At 45.7% G+C, this 17,462-nt stretch overlaps 1 protein-coding gene across 1 annotated transcript; it reads right to left on the bottom strand.

Moving 5' to 3' along the window:
* Positions 1 to 6,996: 6,996 nt before the first annotated feature.
* LOC136509338 (homeobox-leucine zipper protein HOX7-like) lies at positions 6,997 to 9,022 on the bottom strand. The gene is made up of 4 exons (XM_066504163.1): positions 8,771 to 9,022; positions 8,129 to 8,286; positions 7,721 to 7,800; positions 6,997 to 7,571 (listed from the first exon to the last, which is right to left on the bottom strand). The coding sequence occupies exons 1-4, from the start codon at positions 9,006 to 9,008 to the stop codon at positions 7,388 to 7,390; spliced, it is 660 nt and encodes a 219-aa protein (XP_066360260.1). The 5' UTR covers positions 9,009 to 9,022; the 3' UTR covers positions 6,997 to 7,387.
* Positions 9,023 to 17,462: the final 8,440 nt, after the last annotated feature.

Genomic DNA, 17,462 nt, shown 5'->3' with positions numbered 1-17,462 from the left:
AGGATAACACATCCTATAACTTGATCATAAGTGACTGTGTGTTATATATATGGTTGTATGGGGGCTCCCGCGAGGTAAGAGGTCAGGGGCTCAATTCCTCGTGGAAGCATATGTGTCATATTTGTGTGGCCAAATGTGGTGGAAAAATGTGAAACTTGAGACACGTGATCGTGTGTCCGTGGCTCAGTCATGAGAAATTTTTTTCCATTCTTTGGGTAGTTTAATTATAATTTTATATTTAAAAAAAATATTGTTAGGGGCCCTTGAAAATTGATTTTCAGGTGTGGACGGTTGACTAAAGAAAAATAGATTTTTATGGGGCTGCTGCAAAACCGCCCTTGAAAATGCCTTATTTGTATAATCGGTGGTGTAGTAGCGGTTTCGAAACCGCCGTGAAAATCGATTTTGACCGCGTCTAAAAATTATTTGTGTGGTAGTGTGCGTGATGCCGACGGGCACGACACTAACGCCATGCTATTCAGTCTCATGTGAGCGCTTATCTAGTGCTTGCATTTCCTCCATACTAACCGTTGCAACATGGGCCCAATCCACTATAGCATAGTCTGGCCAATACCTTGGTGCGCTCACTTTCTTTTTACTGGATCATCATGTGCTTGCTCTATTTTTGCCACTTGTCTTCTAGCCGTTAAGAATATTGTGCAGTACACTCGTACTTTGTCCTATGCCTTTAACGGATCATCCGGTCCATACAATATTTCTCTGACTACTCCAATGTTCGAACCCAACCTCTCACTGGATCATCTGGTCTTCACCCTGTTCGCTTGATCATTTTTGTGGCTTATAAGTTGGCTGATACTGTTTTGTTGTGAGAGAAAAACACTATATCATGACTGATACGATCAAAGCGAACATGGTGTTTGTCTTTTTCTACCCTTCATCAACTATTGTACATAAGTACGGTCGCTTACTCCGGTCCCTCAATTTTCTTCACCATTGGAGTATTCGGTGTTTGCTTTTTCCTCTGCATCTTTATTACTTTATTGCCTATCCTGGTATTTAGTGTTTTAAAAGTTCAGTTACGTGCATTTTAGAACGTCATCTGTTTTGAACCCATTTTTAGAACATCATCTGTTTTGGACCCATGATATTATTACAAGTTGATTGTTCCAGTTTTCAGGACGGGAAAAGCTTCTTTTCTTGTTATTTTTGCAAATATGTGGAAATTTCACGTTTCAACGCGTGGCATGTTGTTAATGATTCATTTTGTACATTCGAATCTAATGAGATCTGGCGACAAACCTGCACGCTAATTAATTAATGTATCTATCCGAACAAAAGTAATGAGCACACCTCCAGGATGGAGTGGATGACTCACGCAAAACAAGAAGTACCAGTGCTTGACGTACACGTACAGCTAGCTAAGGGTTAGGTAAATGATTTGTAAAGCCGGCCGGGTCAGTGTCACCGCTTAACGTTACTTATCTCAACAAGCATGTTTGTAGTCACTGTCCCGGATACCATGTTTCACCACAAATTTACTAAATATGCCGCTGGCCCACAAATAAAAAAAAGGATACTTTACCATGCCGGGATGATACGATATCCTTCTGTACAAAATTTAAAATGGCATGTCCATTGAATAATAATATTCTCAAGTGCGAATAAATCCTGGCCTCCTCCGTGCTCCGGCCATCGTACAAACACTGTTCTACACTGCTCACCGATTTACAATTATTGTTTATTCGTTTTACCGCTCATCACTTTTTTGTTTACTGTTCGTTCACCTTTATTGTTTGGCGCTGTTTTCTTTTCATCTTTACTGTGGGGGGGCGCGGGGGGGGGGGGGGGGGGGGGGGGGGGGGGGGCGGGGGGAGGATCCGGCGCGCCGTAGCGTGCCTGTTCGCTCTAGTATCGTAGTAACAAAACGATTTCTAGTGGGGCACCTGGTGTATATAATAGCACTGGTGGTGAGAATTTGCTGCCGCTAGTGCACCGAAAACAGTTTTCCAAAGGTGGGCGACACAACATTACTGCCACTAGAAATGGGCATTTCCGTTGGGGCCCCTTAAGACTAGCGCCATTGGAAATACAGACATTTGCACTAGTGATTGCTTTCTAACGGCTGCCTACCACACTCGGCTTCAAAAACAGAACCAGATGTATATTATATGTTTCTATGGATCAATTTCCACACATAGCCCCGTTCGCTGGTCTGAAACTTGGCTGAAACTAACTGAAAAACACTGTTCTAGTAGAAATGTTGTGAGAGAAAAATACTGTTCCAGCTGAAAAAAGAAGTCGAATAAGCCAAATATCATACCAGCCGAACGAGGCCTATACATTGACGTCACAAATGAATAACAGATACAATGTTATTAAATAAACGGATACTATTCTTACAAATGGACACAAAGGTCTTAGGAGAAAGCACATGCAGAACTCAAATCTCACAGCGGATCTCCATTTTCCACATAAATATTGACCACTACGTCAGAATAGCACTTCACTGCCGGTTCAAAATACCATATCACTGTCGGATTTTGAACCGGCACAACCATAGCGACAATGATAAGGGTAAAGCTATCACTGTTGGTTTCTACAAACCGGCAGTGTTCTTCAACTTCACTGCCTGTTCTTTACACAACCGGCAGAGTTCAGTTCCACCAACACTGCCGGTTCAAAAGACCACCCGGTAGAGTTTAGTTCCACCAACATTGTCGGTTTGTGTTTCAACTGGCAGTGTTGTCATAAGAATCACTACCGGTTTGTGACAAGAACCGGCAGTGATAGCTAAGCCAACGCTGCCAGTTTATGGCTCCAGCCGGCAGTGCCATCACTGCCGGTTTGTTACTAACCGGCAGTGATGTTTACGACAACACTGCCGGTTTTCTGCTAACCGGCAGTGATGTCACGTTCGCATTTTATTGTTTTATAATTTATTTTAATTTATATTTTTTTTATGGAATCGGGTTTCGCTTTATATACGCCACGTAGACGACAGGTCCATCAATATTAAACATTACAAATGTTACGGTTACAGTTCAAATGTTCTTATCAAGATCTCGATCCCTCAAAATAAAAAAGAAATGTTCTCGGACCTCAAAGATTGTGCAATGCTTCTTGGACTTCTTACAATAATCTGGCGAGCCGCTCTGGGCCATACTGGTCCTTGAACTTCACGGATTGTGCAATGAAAAATACTCTATCTTTTTCCAATACCTCGGCTAAGATGAATTTTGCCAGCTCCGATTGCAGCACGACGATCTCCATGTCTAATAACCTTTCGTGGTTATATTTCTTGCGCTATCGTTCAAAAAAGATGATATCCAAAGAGGAATTTGTAAATCATTTTGTTGATTGATTAACAAACATAAATAAAATGGGGATTATACACACCAACTTATCGGTTTTTTCTGATTTTCCACCGATGTAGCGAAGCATTGCCCACATTACATAAAACCCGCATTCATTGTTTCCCGCCGGCTGTTTTAGGTACTTTTCCTCCATTTCGACAACCTTGAATGGGACCTGCATCCCACTGATATGTCTTCTTCGGACACTGAGCAACATTAAAAGGAGAAACATTAGAAAGCGGTATGTGTAATTAGAAAATAATATGTTATTGGGATCGCTTACTAATTCAGCACTGCCACCAGTGCATCCAGATGATGAAATGGTTTTTCCTTCGAGTCCCACACCTCGATCAGATTTTTGGCAAGATTAACACAAATGAAGACGAAATGGTTGCTACAATCACAGAATCATAATTATCGAATAATCTTAACGAAAAAAGAAGCATAAAATTAAAAGTCGAGAACACATACTCGTAGTTGTAGGCTAGAAGTATGTGGGTTTTGTTCTTCATCTTAAATTCATCGAAAACATTAATCAATCTCTGTTTCAGGTCTTCCACGTCACATCCATGGAGGCCTAGACATGTCTTCTCATTGACTAGCAAGGGGTCCAAGAAGCTTATGTTATCTCATTTGCTTTTTAGAATACAAAATTTTGCTATACACCTACATAAAATCATGGGAAGTGCTCAAAAGTTAACAATTTGTGTCCCAAGAGAGTAGTTAATTGTAATATCATGCGTGTAGGGTACTTACATAGTCCACAACGTCAACTTTTGTGTATCGAGAGAGCATTTTTGGTGTAGCTGGAACAAGCACTTCCACTCGACATCGAACTTCTCTTCTTCAGGATAATGAAAAACATGCGGCGAACGGATAATAACCTCAAAACCAAAGTCCTCCGTCTCTGTTGCTTGAACCATATAATATTCATGCAACTGGCGCATATATGTTGTCTAATTTTTATACTCATGACCGGGAACCAAAAGATTGCCCCTTTCATACTTCATTGCCGGTGTTCCCGTCCCTTGTACATCATAATAGATGTTCGCAGCCTCTTCCATGGTTAATTCGGGGTTGTCTTCGACGTACTTCTGTATCTTCCTTAAATCTTCTTTGTGCATTTCATCGGCTCTTGTTGTAGCGTACTGATTCTATGTTTGCCTTTCGAATTCGGACATCAACAAAAATAGAGGCAGTGAGGCACACAGATTGAAGAAACTAATACAATCTTCCTTCGAGATGTGTGCTGTAAATTTTTCTTCCATCAAGTTTGTAACGCTGCCACTGAATGGCCTTTTCTTTTTTGTTGGTCCACTTTGGGAGCATTAGCGACCGAATCCATAGACCTTTTCTGCGACTACGAGGATGCCTTTGATCTTGTTTTGGGCTGAGGTGGAGGAGGAGGAGGATGACGACGAGAATTATGTTTTCCCGAGGCTGATGAAGATGGAGGAGGAGAAGGAGGAGGAGGAGTCTTCTCTTTTCTCAGGGCTGATGAAGATGGAGTCGGACGAGGAGGAATAGAAAGAGACCTCTGTCTTCTTGAGGGTGATGGCAAGGGATGAGGAGGGGAGTGATATCTGTTCGGAGATGGTGAGTGATCATCGTGGGTGGGTGAAGACTCGCAGTCGTCCTCATCATCAAAGGATAATTGGTGGTCAAGCTTAATGAAGCGCTTGCGCCAGGCCACTTGAGAGCCCTCCAGTCATGCCCATCGACGGGGTGCCTCATCATTGTATCTTTCTTACGCTTTTCGCCATGCCAGCGCAACAGCTTGGCTGACTTTGCACATGCAAACATCCTATGCACCCGGGGAGCTATAGGGAAATACCAAACGACCTTTACGGGACCTCCTCTGATCTTGGTACCCTCATCTGACGGCCCTTCCTTATACCGTGGAGCTTCACATTTGGGGCACTTGTCCAAGTCTTTGTATTTTTCTCCACGATACAATATGCAATCATTGGAACATGTATGGATTTTTTCAACCTCGAGGTTGATGGGGCAGATCATTTGCTTGGCCAAGTATGTCTTTTCTAGCAACTCATTTTTTTCTCGGAGCATTTTCCTTATTATACCTAACAACTGATCGAAGCCTTTATCGCTCAATCCGTTTGTCGATTTAAACTCTAACAACATGATGTTGGCTTCCAGTTTGCTCATTGGATAATCCCTATACAATGGTGTTTTGCCATCTTGTCTCATTTTCTCTAGCTTTCTCAACTGTCTTTCACTAAGACATCCGGTCTCTACATTACTTAGCAGCTGAGAAATGCTATTGTTATCCTCGGTGTCGTCAGCTAGCGTGTTCCTAAACAAATTATTAACTGTGGCCATAGGTTCCATGTTGACACCGGGTTCCTCGTCAGCATCGTGGATGGCTACGTCAGGCATGTCCACATCATCATCGTTTTCCTGCAGAACATTCACACCAACCTCGCCATGCATAGTCCATATCGTATAGTTTGACATGAACCCCCTGGTGATCAAGTGCGATCGTATAGACTCAATTTGACGAAAGTTCCTTTGATTCTTGCAATCTTTGCATGGGCAGAAGGCAGGGTTCCTATTCCCAGCATGGGCTTTGGCATCGGTGATAAACTGGCTGACGCCATACATGTACCGCTTGTCTGTTCGGGATAGATGCATCCACTCTCGATCCATCTCTGCAAAAAAAAAACTAAGACCATAATTACAAAGAATTAATAAGAAATCGAGCTTCGTGAACAACAATTGTAGCTCGAAAGTACCATTTTTGGAAAACATTATTGTACACTAATTATTGAAAATTTAAAATTGGTAGCCCGGCCCTGTAAATTAAAAATCGTAGTAAAAAACAATTATTGCATAATATTAAAGAACAACTATTCTACTCTACTTCTAAGAACTAATTATAGCATCACATACTAACAATGATGATCTTGACCACCATTGAATAATTAGCTAGGAATTTAAATGTGTTTATAGACACCAACCGTTTGGATGATGGATTCACCATAATTTGAGCCTTACACGAATGTCCAATTGGAAAAGTGCTCTCTAGAATGGAGAAAGAACTAGAATAAGAATCAAACAATGTAGCAATCAAAACGAAGTTAATTAAGCAACAAAATTAAAGGAGTGGATGTTTGTTACTAACCTTAAAGTAAAAAAATCAAGCCATTCTTCAAAATCCAAGCGCTAGCTTCATGGTGAAGAGTAGCCGCAACAATGGAGGGAAGGACCCAAACGCGCGTCTTCGTTCTCGGGATGGAAGAGAGGAGGAAGAAGAGGATGACTGCAGCCTTTTTGTGTTGTAGGCTTATCACCGTCGGTTCTTGGCTAGAACTGACAGTGATAGAGCCAAATCACTGCCGGTTTGTGGCTTGAACCGGCAGTGATAAGTGGCCGCAAAAACACTGCCCGTCGAAAAAACACTGCCGGTTCAAGCCACAAACCAGCAATGATGTGGTACTTCACTGTCGGTTTTAGCCCAGCCCCAATCATTTTCTTATTTTCAAGCTCATAACCGATAGTGAAGGTACATCACTCTCGGTTCTCACAAATCTGACAGCGATGTCCAAATCTGGCACAGTGGACTATGGTCACATTCGGGCACAGTTGGGGCAGCCAGGATTCTAAGGAAACCGGAGCAAGCCTTTAACTCACGAAACAATAAAGCGCTCGAGATATCTACATATTTAACATACAATACAAGCTAGTGTATATTGCATAAACACGCATAGAGTACACGGTAACAAGGAGCTCTTAATACATGTGCCGGTGCACCGGCTGGGCCTTTCCACGCTGCGCATACGTCTTGCCTACGTACCGGGCCTGTACATCCATCTTGCCGGTACCGCCCGCCGGCGCCACGCTGGAGACGAAGGGGCCGGGGGCTGCGCGTGGACTCATGCATCTTCCTAACCGTACGTTATACACACACGCACGCACCTTGGGACGCCAGCAGGCCGGCATCCATGGCACGGCTGCTGCAGCGTCGTCGATGGGGCAGCGGCAGATCGAGCTGCCCTAGCACTTACGAGGAGTACAAGAGAAATCGGTCCTGGCGGGGCCCTCTGCTCGGCTCCTCAGCTGATAGGGCAGTGCCGAACGGAACGGAGCAGCTGGTTGGTGGCTGTAAAACTTGCAGGGTTGGTAAGCAAGGCACGCAGTTCCGCGACCTCTCCTTGGAGCCTTCGGTTCTCCTGTGTTAGCGCCGCGCAGCCACGTTTCAGGTTCTCGCAGTCCTCCTTGGTTTGCTGCTGCTTTGTCCTGAGATGTTATTGATTTCACGCTATAATATATAAAACAAGTCGACGACATTGACACACTATATATATATATATATATATATATATATATATATATATATATATATATATCATCAATGAGAAAAAGGGTCTATGACATGCACTACGTACCGAGCTCTTCTGTTTTGAAACCAGATCGCCACTTGCCGTGGTTCAAGGTTCAGCCGGCTCGCTAAATCACTATTCTGTCTCTGTAGTATTCCAAAACAAAACAAAATTAATTTAGTTCAATGAGACATGCATATTCTAACTTCTTACTTATTTTGTCTGCAAATAGGAAGAAAAATAAATAAAATCCTTGTCAATGATAGGCGGGCTTACATTCTACAATGACTTTCTGACATAAGCTGTATATACTCAGAATTTCTTTTGGTAGTTGAGTTGTTTTCATTTTTTTAAACAAAAAAAAATTCACTTAAGTCTTAACACGTCAGGACTCTTTTCCAAAAATACGACAGGACATGTAATTTCTTTTTTGACAGACATGTATGGGGGCCATATGGTAATCAGAACACCTACTGGCGTCAGGGTGCTGTGCTCCTTGAAGCTGTCGTCCAGGAACCCATACTGCTCCTTGCTCAGCCTCAGCTTTTTCTTGGTTCTACCACCAAACCCACCGTTGTCTTTAGCTGCCTGGAGCACAGGAACTTCCACCTGCAAGTATGAGTTCACACTCCCTGTACAGACAAGGACTGATCACCGTACGTCCAAGAAGAACAAGAACTTGGGCTCTTAGGGCTAGCTTCGCCAGTGGGAAAGTAAAAGTGACTCATCGTCCGACGTGGCATGCAGATGAACCGACTCAAGCACGGGAGAGAACGACTCATGGAGGAGAGAGAAGAACCGATGCAAGGTTGGGAGTCAACTCGTGGTGAATAAAAAAAAACAAATTTCTCTCACCTATCTGACCGACTCCTATGTGCGCCGGAAGAAAGCAGAGAAGATTACAAAAAGAATCTATGTGCAATTTTCTATTATATTATATGGTCCCCATGATGCTTTTTTTTCAAGGAACCGATTCCTCTTTGCTGCTCACATGGCGCTCTCTCTCTTGTGTTGGTCAACCCACCACCGCGGGTGCTCGTATGTGCTTAAGCCACAATCTATCATAGAGGTACCTAGCTAACCTCGCCGATTCAGACATGTAAAATTCTTTCGCACCTGTTTCTGAAGGGGCAGTTGGTAGAGGGCAGCCTTTGTAAAGATCTTCTTCCTGCATGTCTTCTGGTTGCATGGATGTCTTCAGATTGTTTAGTTCGTCTCCTTTGGCTGTCCGTAGTCCTAGTTCTAGCACAAGCTCATGGCCTTCTCCATCGCCTGCGCGTGTATATGTCAGCATATGCTTGACAGTGCCCTTTGCTTGAGCCGGAGAAACCCCTAGACTAAGCTCAAGTTCCATGACGGAGAATAGGGGGCTGGAAATGAATCGAAGAGAAAGCAATAAGCAAGCACCATATTTATAGTACTGATGGGCCAATGGCAAGTCTTTACCAAAGAAAATAATTCCATAGCGTGAGAAGCTGTCGAGTAAGGGGAGGTACACTACCGGAGAGAATTACTTTGCTGAGTGCAAAATAGTTTGTCGAGTGCATTCCATCGGGCACTCAGCAAAGACAGCCTTTGCCGAGAGCCAGACCCAGCGGCACTCGGCAAAGAAATGCCGTCGGCAAATCTGCCTTTGCCGGCCGTCGGCGAAAATCTGCCTTTGCCGAGTGCCGGGTGCTCGGCAAAGATTTGCCGTCGGCAAAAAAAATTTGCCGAGTGCCGGGCATTCGGCAAATTCCGACCGTCGGCAAAGGTGGCCGGCGTGACGGCGGCCACCTGCCGTCAGCCTTTGCCGACCGCCCCGCTGTTTGGCGCTCGGCAAAGAATTTTTTTATTTTTTTTTAAATTCTTTGCCGAGTGCCACGTGCCCTGACACTCGGCAAAGACTTATTTGCCGAGTGCCAACGGTGGCACTCGGCAAATTAATTTTTTTTGTTTTTTGGTCCTATTTTTTGTGGGGCCTTGCTACTGTAATTATATCTCCATTTCAAAATTTGGGATAATTTTGAGTTTTTTTACTATATTTCCTTAATTATTTTTGTTTCGTTGAATTTTTTTCGAATATTCCAAATTTGCATTGCAGGTACATGCAATAATGGAATTTGGTCATTCAAAAAATGGTATTCATGATGTTTAGCGTATGTTGAGGCCGTATCCAGGAACTCACATGAAATTACGAGCATCTTGTTGTCGTAACATGACGAGGTACTTGCGGGGAAAGTGTATTTAAATTATATAAAATCCAAACGAAGTCCGAAAATCACGAAACTTGTCGAGGTGTCTTGTTATCACATGCAGAGGCCATGGTAAAAAATTGAGAAAGTTTCGAGCAAGTTGTGACGTCGTGTCGTTGTTTTTTGCTGGTTTTGGAAACCTCCCCATGCAGGGGAGGTGCTGCCGAAATTTTGAACTTATAGTGTCGTGTTTCTTTTTTTTGCAGAGCAGGACCTGTCGGAGGTGACCCGGAGGTCCCCGATCGTCTTTGTCGGCGTCGCGGGTCTGCCTACACTGCGTCGCCTCGCCACTGTGTCGACTCGCCACTGCCTCGCTAGCCTGACTTCACCGACACCCTAGGTATAAATCACCTCTTTTTCCGCTTGTCTATCGTTGTAGATCGGTGTAGCCCAGTTAGGCGTCTCCCGTCCGAAAGAGATATCTTTGGAGGTATGCAGATCTTTGCATATCTACGACCGTATCTGTTTCGGATTGTCCATATTTTTTGGATAGCCCGCGGATGCGTAGATGGGTTAGTTTCCATGGCCCGCTCCGGTCCGAGACGGTGTTTCAGCATCACCCCCTGTTGTTCTCCGGATACACACTCTCCCTTGCAGGACGTGTATCGGGAGAACAACGGGGAGGTGCTGCCGAAATTCTGTCTATGATAGGAGCGGAGCATGGAAACTAACCTCATCTACTCATCCGCGGGTGGGATTAGGACCTATCCTCACCTATTAGAGAGTAGGGACACCGCGTAGATGCAATTGATGGTCACCTGTGGAGATGTTATATATGCTAGAGGATGGAGGACCGTCAGTGGATGTACATGGGCCGGACAAGTCAGGGTGATGCCAGCATTGAATGGATGAACAAGACCAATCGTTTCTTGAAGCGTGCATTTGGCAAGGCCGCTAGATACCTGAAAATGGCTTTGTGTCCCTGCAGCAAGTGTGGTAACAGGAGAATGCAAAACCAGGAAGTCATGGGTATACATCTACACAAGAATGGGTTTACGCCGAACTACACCCGGTGGGTCCACCATGGTGAAGCTGATCGTATGAGAGAGGAGGTGGTAAGACCATGCGTCAAGGCTTTCGATGCTGATGCCGGGGTAGCAGACATGGTAGATGACGTTCACCAAGCATAGTTTGCTGAAGGATGTGACTAGGCAGAGATGCAGGCAGCCGTAGATGCGTTCAAGTACATGATGCACTCGGCGGCGAAACCCCTTCACGCTCATTCTGAGGTCTCTCAGCTGGATGCCATTAGTCGCTTGATGGGGTTGAAGTCCGATTTGAACATGAGTCGAGAAGGCTTCGATAAGGTGTTAGCCGTGGTTGGCACCCTGCTTCCAAAGGACCACATGTTGCTAAAGACCATGTACGAGGCACATAAGCTCCTTAAAGCACTGAAGATGCCGTATGAGCAGATACATGCTTGTCCGAACGGGTGTGTCCTATTTCGGGAAGAACACAAGGAGGCAAAGTACTGTCCGAAGTGTAAAGCCTCCAGGTTCCTGGAGGTAGAGTCTTGTGATGGTGGTGGCCAGAAGAGGTAGCTTAAGATACCCGCCCGAGTCTTACGACACCTTCCCTTCGTGCCGAGGCTTCAAAGGCTATTCATGACCGAGGAAACCACAAAACAGATGACGTGGCACAAGAATGGTAAACGGTACAATCCTGACAAGATGATACATCCATCTGATGGTGAAGCATGGACCAGCTTTAATGACAAACATCATCTGAAATCCGATGAGGCTCATAATGTACGAGTCGTGCTAGGAACAGATGGGTTCAATCCTTATGGCATGATGGCCGCCCCTTACACATGTTGGCCCATGTTTGTTATCCCCCTCAATCTCCCCCCTAGCGTCGCCTTTCAATGACATAACGCGATCTTGACGTTGATAATTCCTGGACACCTGGGGAAGAATATGGGTGTGTTCATGGAGCCTGTGATTGATGAATTGATCAAAGCTTGGAATGAAGGGGTATGGACATATGACCGAGCAACAAAGCAAAGCTTCAAAATGTATGTCTGGTACGAATACTCCATGCATGACTTCCTGGCGTATGGGTTATTCAGCGCCTGGTGTGTTCATGGGAAGTTCCCGTGCCCAATATGCCAGGAAGCTGTGAGGTTCATTTGGTTGAAGAAGGGTGGCAAGTATTCGTCGTTCGATCAACATCGTCAATTCCTAGATTCCAACCATCCATTTCGACAAGACACCAAGAACTTTAGGAAAGGTGTCACAGTCACGGACCCTAGACCGCACTTGAAGACTGGTGCCGAGATTCATGCTCAGATAGATGCTCTCATGCCCAATGAAGAAGGTGATTTTGTGGGATATGGTGAGCAACACATGTGGACTCATAAGTCCGGCTTGACGAGGCTCCCCTATTTCGATGACCTCCTACTGCCCCATAACATTGATGTAATGCATACTGAAAAGAATATTGCTGAGGCACTTTGGGCAACACTCATGACACTAACAAGTCTAAGGACAACCCTAAGGCTAGAGTGGACCTAGCGACGTTGTGCGATAGACCACAGCAAGAGATGCGGCCTCCTGCAAACGGCAAGAACTGGAAAAGGCATAAGGCCGATTTCGTCCTGAAACCCGAACAAAGGAGGGAAGTACTACGATGGCAAGGCATTAATGCTCCCTGATGGGTATGCAGCGAACCTAAGCAGAGGAGTGAACTTAGGCACTATGCGAGTCAACGGGATGAAGAGTCATGACTACCACATATGGATTGAGCGGCTTCTTCCGGCGATGGTACGAGGCTATGTTCCTGAGCATGTCTGGCTAGTGCTTATAGAGTTGAGCTATTTCTTCCACCAGCTTTGTGCCAAGGAGCTATCTCGGACCGTGGTTGCAAACTTGGAGAAAGTGGCACCCGAGTTGCTTTGTAAGTTGGAGAAGATCTTTCCACCTGGCTTCTTCTTGTCGATGCAGCATTTGATTGTGCACCTCCTGTATGAGGCATGTATGGGGGGGCTCGTGCAGGCCCGTTGGTGCTATCCAATCGAGAGATGTCTGAAGGCCGTTCGCAAAAATGTAGAAATAAAGCCAAAATTGAGGCTTCCATTGCAGAGGCTTCCATTCTGGAGGAGGTGACAAACTTCACACAACTATACTACACAACGAACCTTCCTAGCATGCATAATCCACTCCCTCGCTACAATGCTGACGAGAATGAATCCAACCTCAGCCTTTTCCAAGGGCAACTCGGAAGCGCAAGTGGATCGACCAATAAGAGGTTGGATAATGAAGAGTGGCGCAGTATCATGCTATATGTGTTGCAGAACCTAACCGAGGTGAAGCCGTTCATTGAGTAAGTTCTCAACGAACTTGTTTCAATACGCCGTCACTATTCTGCATCCAACTGATTCTTTCTCGTTTGCACAGGGAATTTATTTGTGTATCCTGGCATCAACCAAGGGGTCCTACCCCACGGTAAACCAATACCCTTCTTTCACAGGGTCTGGGAGCAGGGAGGCCTGATTTCATTTCTTGGTTCAAAACAAAGGTATTGTCCAATTTACCTCGTACCTAGTTTGAGATTCTGAGTTTCGCGTACTTAGTCCGGCAATCTTTCATTCTTGCGCTTGTAGGCCCAAACCGATGCAACTATGAGTGAGGAGTTGAGACATGTTGCAAATGGCTTCGACAATAAGGTGAAAGCTTATTCAGGTTATGATGTGAATGGATATCACTTTCACACAGCAAGCTATGAGCGAGCTCGGCCCCATCGAAAAACCACAAACAGCGGAGTTTGTACTCCTGGCTCTGATGGCCTCGAGTATCATGGCATAATTGAAGAAATCTATGAACTTTCATTTTATGCTTCGAAACCTCTTCGTCTTGTCATGTTCAAATGCCACTGGTTCAATCCTCGACTAACGAAACGGAGCCCTAATATTGGTCAAGTCGAGATTCGACAAGATTCCATCTATCAAGGAAAAGATGTCTTTATTATGGCTCACCAGGCCATGCAGGTTTATTATTTGCCATACGCGTGCCAAGGCAACAAGGCTCTTAAGGGTTGGGCTATTGTGCACCAGGTATCGCCATATGGTAGACTAGCTATCCCAAACGATGAAGATTACAACTTCAACCCAAACACATATGAAGGAGAGTTCAATCAAGAAGATGGGCTACTAGGGAGGTTGGTGATAGACTTAACTGAGGCGATCAGAATGGAAGTAGACAATGAAAGGGTCGATGATGAGAAAGAAGGAGATGAGGTGAAAAATGCCAAGGATATAGGAATGCTTGAGCGATTACATTTAGACGATGACGATGAAGGCAACATTGAACCTTCGGGCAGTGTTGTTTATTTGGACAATTTTGATAGTGATGACGAGACATATGATCTAGATAATCCCAATAATGATGATTACTTCTAATACATGTAATACTATGTTATTTTGTAATCGTGTTTTGTTTATTTATTTAGCATCTATTTTTAACACATGTACTAATATGTCTTGTTTGTTTCTTTTTAATTGCAGGTGATTGAACAAAGATGGCTGGCAGTCGTGGGCCAAGGAACGTGAACTCGAGGTTCATGAGGGCACGCGATGCAGATCCAGATGCAGAAGAGGGGTCGTCGGACGGGAGGAGGCAGAGGGCCAGGAGCAGTGGTAGCGGCAATGGTAGCAGGAGGGGCCGACCTCCTCTAGTCAGGCCGCGTGACGTGCCGGAGGAGGAGCGCCGTACCTCGGACTCCTCGGACGAGGAGGAGCTGGTTCGGCAGACGGACGACGAGGGAGACGAGGCACAGCAGGGCGGTGAGGCTAGAGGCACAGCTGGTTCGGACTCCTCTGTTGTGGCCAGGATCTACTTGCGAGGTCCCTCGAAACTCCCTGGGTCTCCGCTTCTTCCCCTACGCCCAGTGATCCACCCCCAGGGGGACAGGTAAGTAACTTTAGATTTTATCACAGCTACTTCATATAACCTGTTGAAAATTGTCAGAGAAACTAATAATGTTTGTTAATGACTTGTGCATGCACTGGCTGGTTGTGTCGCCTGGTGACTCACGCAACCCCAACCACATCCTGGGTCTTGTGTGCAAGCACTTTTACCCCAGCATTGCCACGCACAAGGGGAACACTGAGCCGGCCAAATCGTGGGACCACTACAAAGATGCCCCCGTCTCATGTGGAGATAAGCAAGAGCGGGTGAGGAGAGAGTTCTGGGTAAGTCTCGTTCGCACAACTTTGATCAATACATCGCATTCATTTGACTTTTTTTGACATAATGAATTGATACATTATGTCTGTCTACAGACTTTTTTTAGATGTGAAGAGGGACAGGAGGACAGGGCGGAGAAGGTGATGGTGAAAAGTGCCAGGAAACGAATCACCGACATGCACTACGAGGAGCGCCTCACTTGCATTGTCAAGTACTACGCCACGCACCTTGGTGAGAAGATCACCAAGACACAGGCAAGACAGAGGACGCTGACCCAGGAACAGTACCTTGAGGTAAATGAAGAAGAATAATACTGATTTGTTTTGAGATTAAGTAGCTTTAATTTGGTCTTCTTACATCTCAAATTCTTTATGACATGTAGATGATTCCATGGTGGTGCGAGTCATATCGGGACTGCTGGGTGATGATCGTGGACAGGTGGTTCACGGAGGGTTATATCCAGGACCACGATGCGGGGTGGGAGCGGCGTTTGGCAGCGACAGGCCCCACACACCATCAAGGCAGCCGCAGCCTCGGCGCGTACAAGCAAGCATGGGTACGTGAATTTTTAGTATTCTGACGCTCCATTATGCATGTTTCTTCTAATCATCTTGTTGTCTTTCTCGTAGTCGGCATCACATGGTGGCCAGTCCATCTCCAATTTCATGGCATATGGTCTGGCCCGCAAGGGTAAGGCGATGTCCATTGTCACCTTCACCCCGGATGACCAGCCCGAGTCCTACAGCAACCCGAGCGTCCACACCCGCATTAGTTCGTACACGTCGGAGGCGAGGTCGGTCCATGGGCCAAACTGGGATCCGAGCACCGACGACATCGATGGGACGATGGTCATGAGGCTCGGACAAGGCAAGAAGCATGGGCGGTACTGGATTGGCGATGGCACCCTCGAGCCCAACGAGATTCCCTCCCTCTCCCAGATCCAAGCACAAACCCCGAGTGGAGGCCCGGCCATATACCAACGACCGTCCCCTTCACAGTAGCGGGTCGACGCACTCCAGGTTAGTCCCGTTTAACTCTTTGTACATTGATCTTTAAATAACTTAGTTACCTTTGCATTACTAAAACATTCGATTGAAATGTTGCAGGCCGAGAACGAGAGGATGGCTCAGGAGCTGCGGGACCTGGCGGCGAGGACCGAGCAGGCCAAGCGGGAAAGACAGGCCAAGCGGGCCGAGCGGGAAAGGCAGGCCAAGCAGCTAGCGGAGAGTACGACGTTCCTGCAGAACTTTGGGCAAATGCACGGTGTAGCTGTGCCGCAGTTCGCTCCACCGCTGCCGCCAGTTATAGCTAGTCCTATGAGTATGAAACCAAATTGCTTCGACTAGTGCTTTTATTAGATGACTACTCTAACAGATGCAATCTCTTGTCCTTTATGCAGCCTCCGTCGGCGGGTTCGAATAACCCATCTTAGGCGCAAGCAGGCGACGGCACTTTTCCTTCATCAGGCACTCAGTTTCCTCCCTACCTGTAGTTTGTATCTCTTTTTCACCGCTTGATGGACATGTGATGCACTATGATCGACTATTGACTTGTTTCGATGGATATTGGACCTATTATGCTTGTGATGTCGTGTATGTGAGATATTGTGTGATCGACATGTGATATATATGTGGTATTGCTTTTGTGATGAGATGGATGTGATATATATGTGCTATATTGTGTTTGTGATGTCACAGATGTTATATATATCTTTTATATGCCGTGTTTGTGAATATAGAATAAAAAAAATTAGCCTCTTTGCCGAGTGCCAGGGTCAGGGCACTCGGCAAAGAAATTACGAAAAAAATAAAAAAATCTTTGTCGAGTGCCGATCTGGCAGGGCACTCGGCAAAGAAATTATTAAAAAAAATTCTTTGCCGAGCGCCTCCCCGGCAGGGCGCTCGGCAAAGAAATTTTGAAAAAAAATTAAAAAATCTTTACCGAGCGCCTCTGACATGGCACTCGGCAAAGCATGTGCTAACGGAACTGGCGCCGTGATGGTCACTTTTTTTTGCCGAGTGCCGAGATTGCACTCGGCAAAGACTTTGCCGAGTGCCCGATAAAAGACACTCGGCAAAGAATTCTTTGCCGATGGATTTTTTACCGGAGGCTCTTTGCCGAGTACTGCACTCGACAAAGGCTTTGCCGAGGACAAAGTAGCCTTTGCCGAGTGCATTAGGCACTCAGCAAAGCACCTGAATCTAGTAGTGGTAGGCGAACCAAGCAGCCGGAAGCACTCCCGCAGTCCGAGCGTGGGGTTGCCGAGTGGCTCAGTGTGCCTAAGGAGCCACGCACAGGTAATCGAACAGCTGTGCGGAAGATCTCGGCCACACAAACAGCTGTGCGGAAGATCACGTGCCCGATTTCTTGCTTCATCCTCCATTTATTTAT

The sequence above is a fragment of the Miscanthus floridulus genome, chromosome 15 (genome assembly GCF_019320115.1).
Source record: "Miscanthus floridulus cultivar M001 chromosome 15, ASM1932011v1, whole genome shotgun sequence".
NCBI classification, from domain to species: domain Eukaryota; kingdom Viridiplantae; phylum Streptophyta; class Magnoliopsida; order Poales; family Poaceae; genus Miscanthus; species Miscanthus floridulus.
The sequence above is the reverse complement of the archived record's forward strand: the minus strand, read 5'-3'. Positions and strand labels throughout refer to the sequence as shown.

Bases quoted from the DNA above. Each gene is read 5' to 3' on its own strand.
- LOC136509338 (XM_066504163.1), bottom strand. From the start codon at position 9,008: ATGGAACTTGAGCTTAGTCTAGGGGTTTCTCCGGCTCAAGCAAAGGGC. The intron at 8,287-8,770 runs GTGCGAAAGAAT...TTGTCTGTACAG, and splicing joins AACTGCCCCTTCAGAAACAG to GGAGTGTGAACTCATACTTG. The intron at 7,572-7,720 runs GTACGTAGTGCA...ATAACATCTCAG, and splicing joins TTTCAAAACAGAAGAGCTCG to GACAAAGCAGCAGCAAACCA.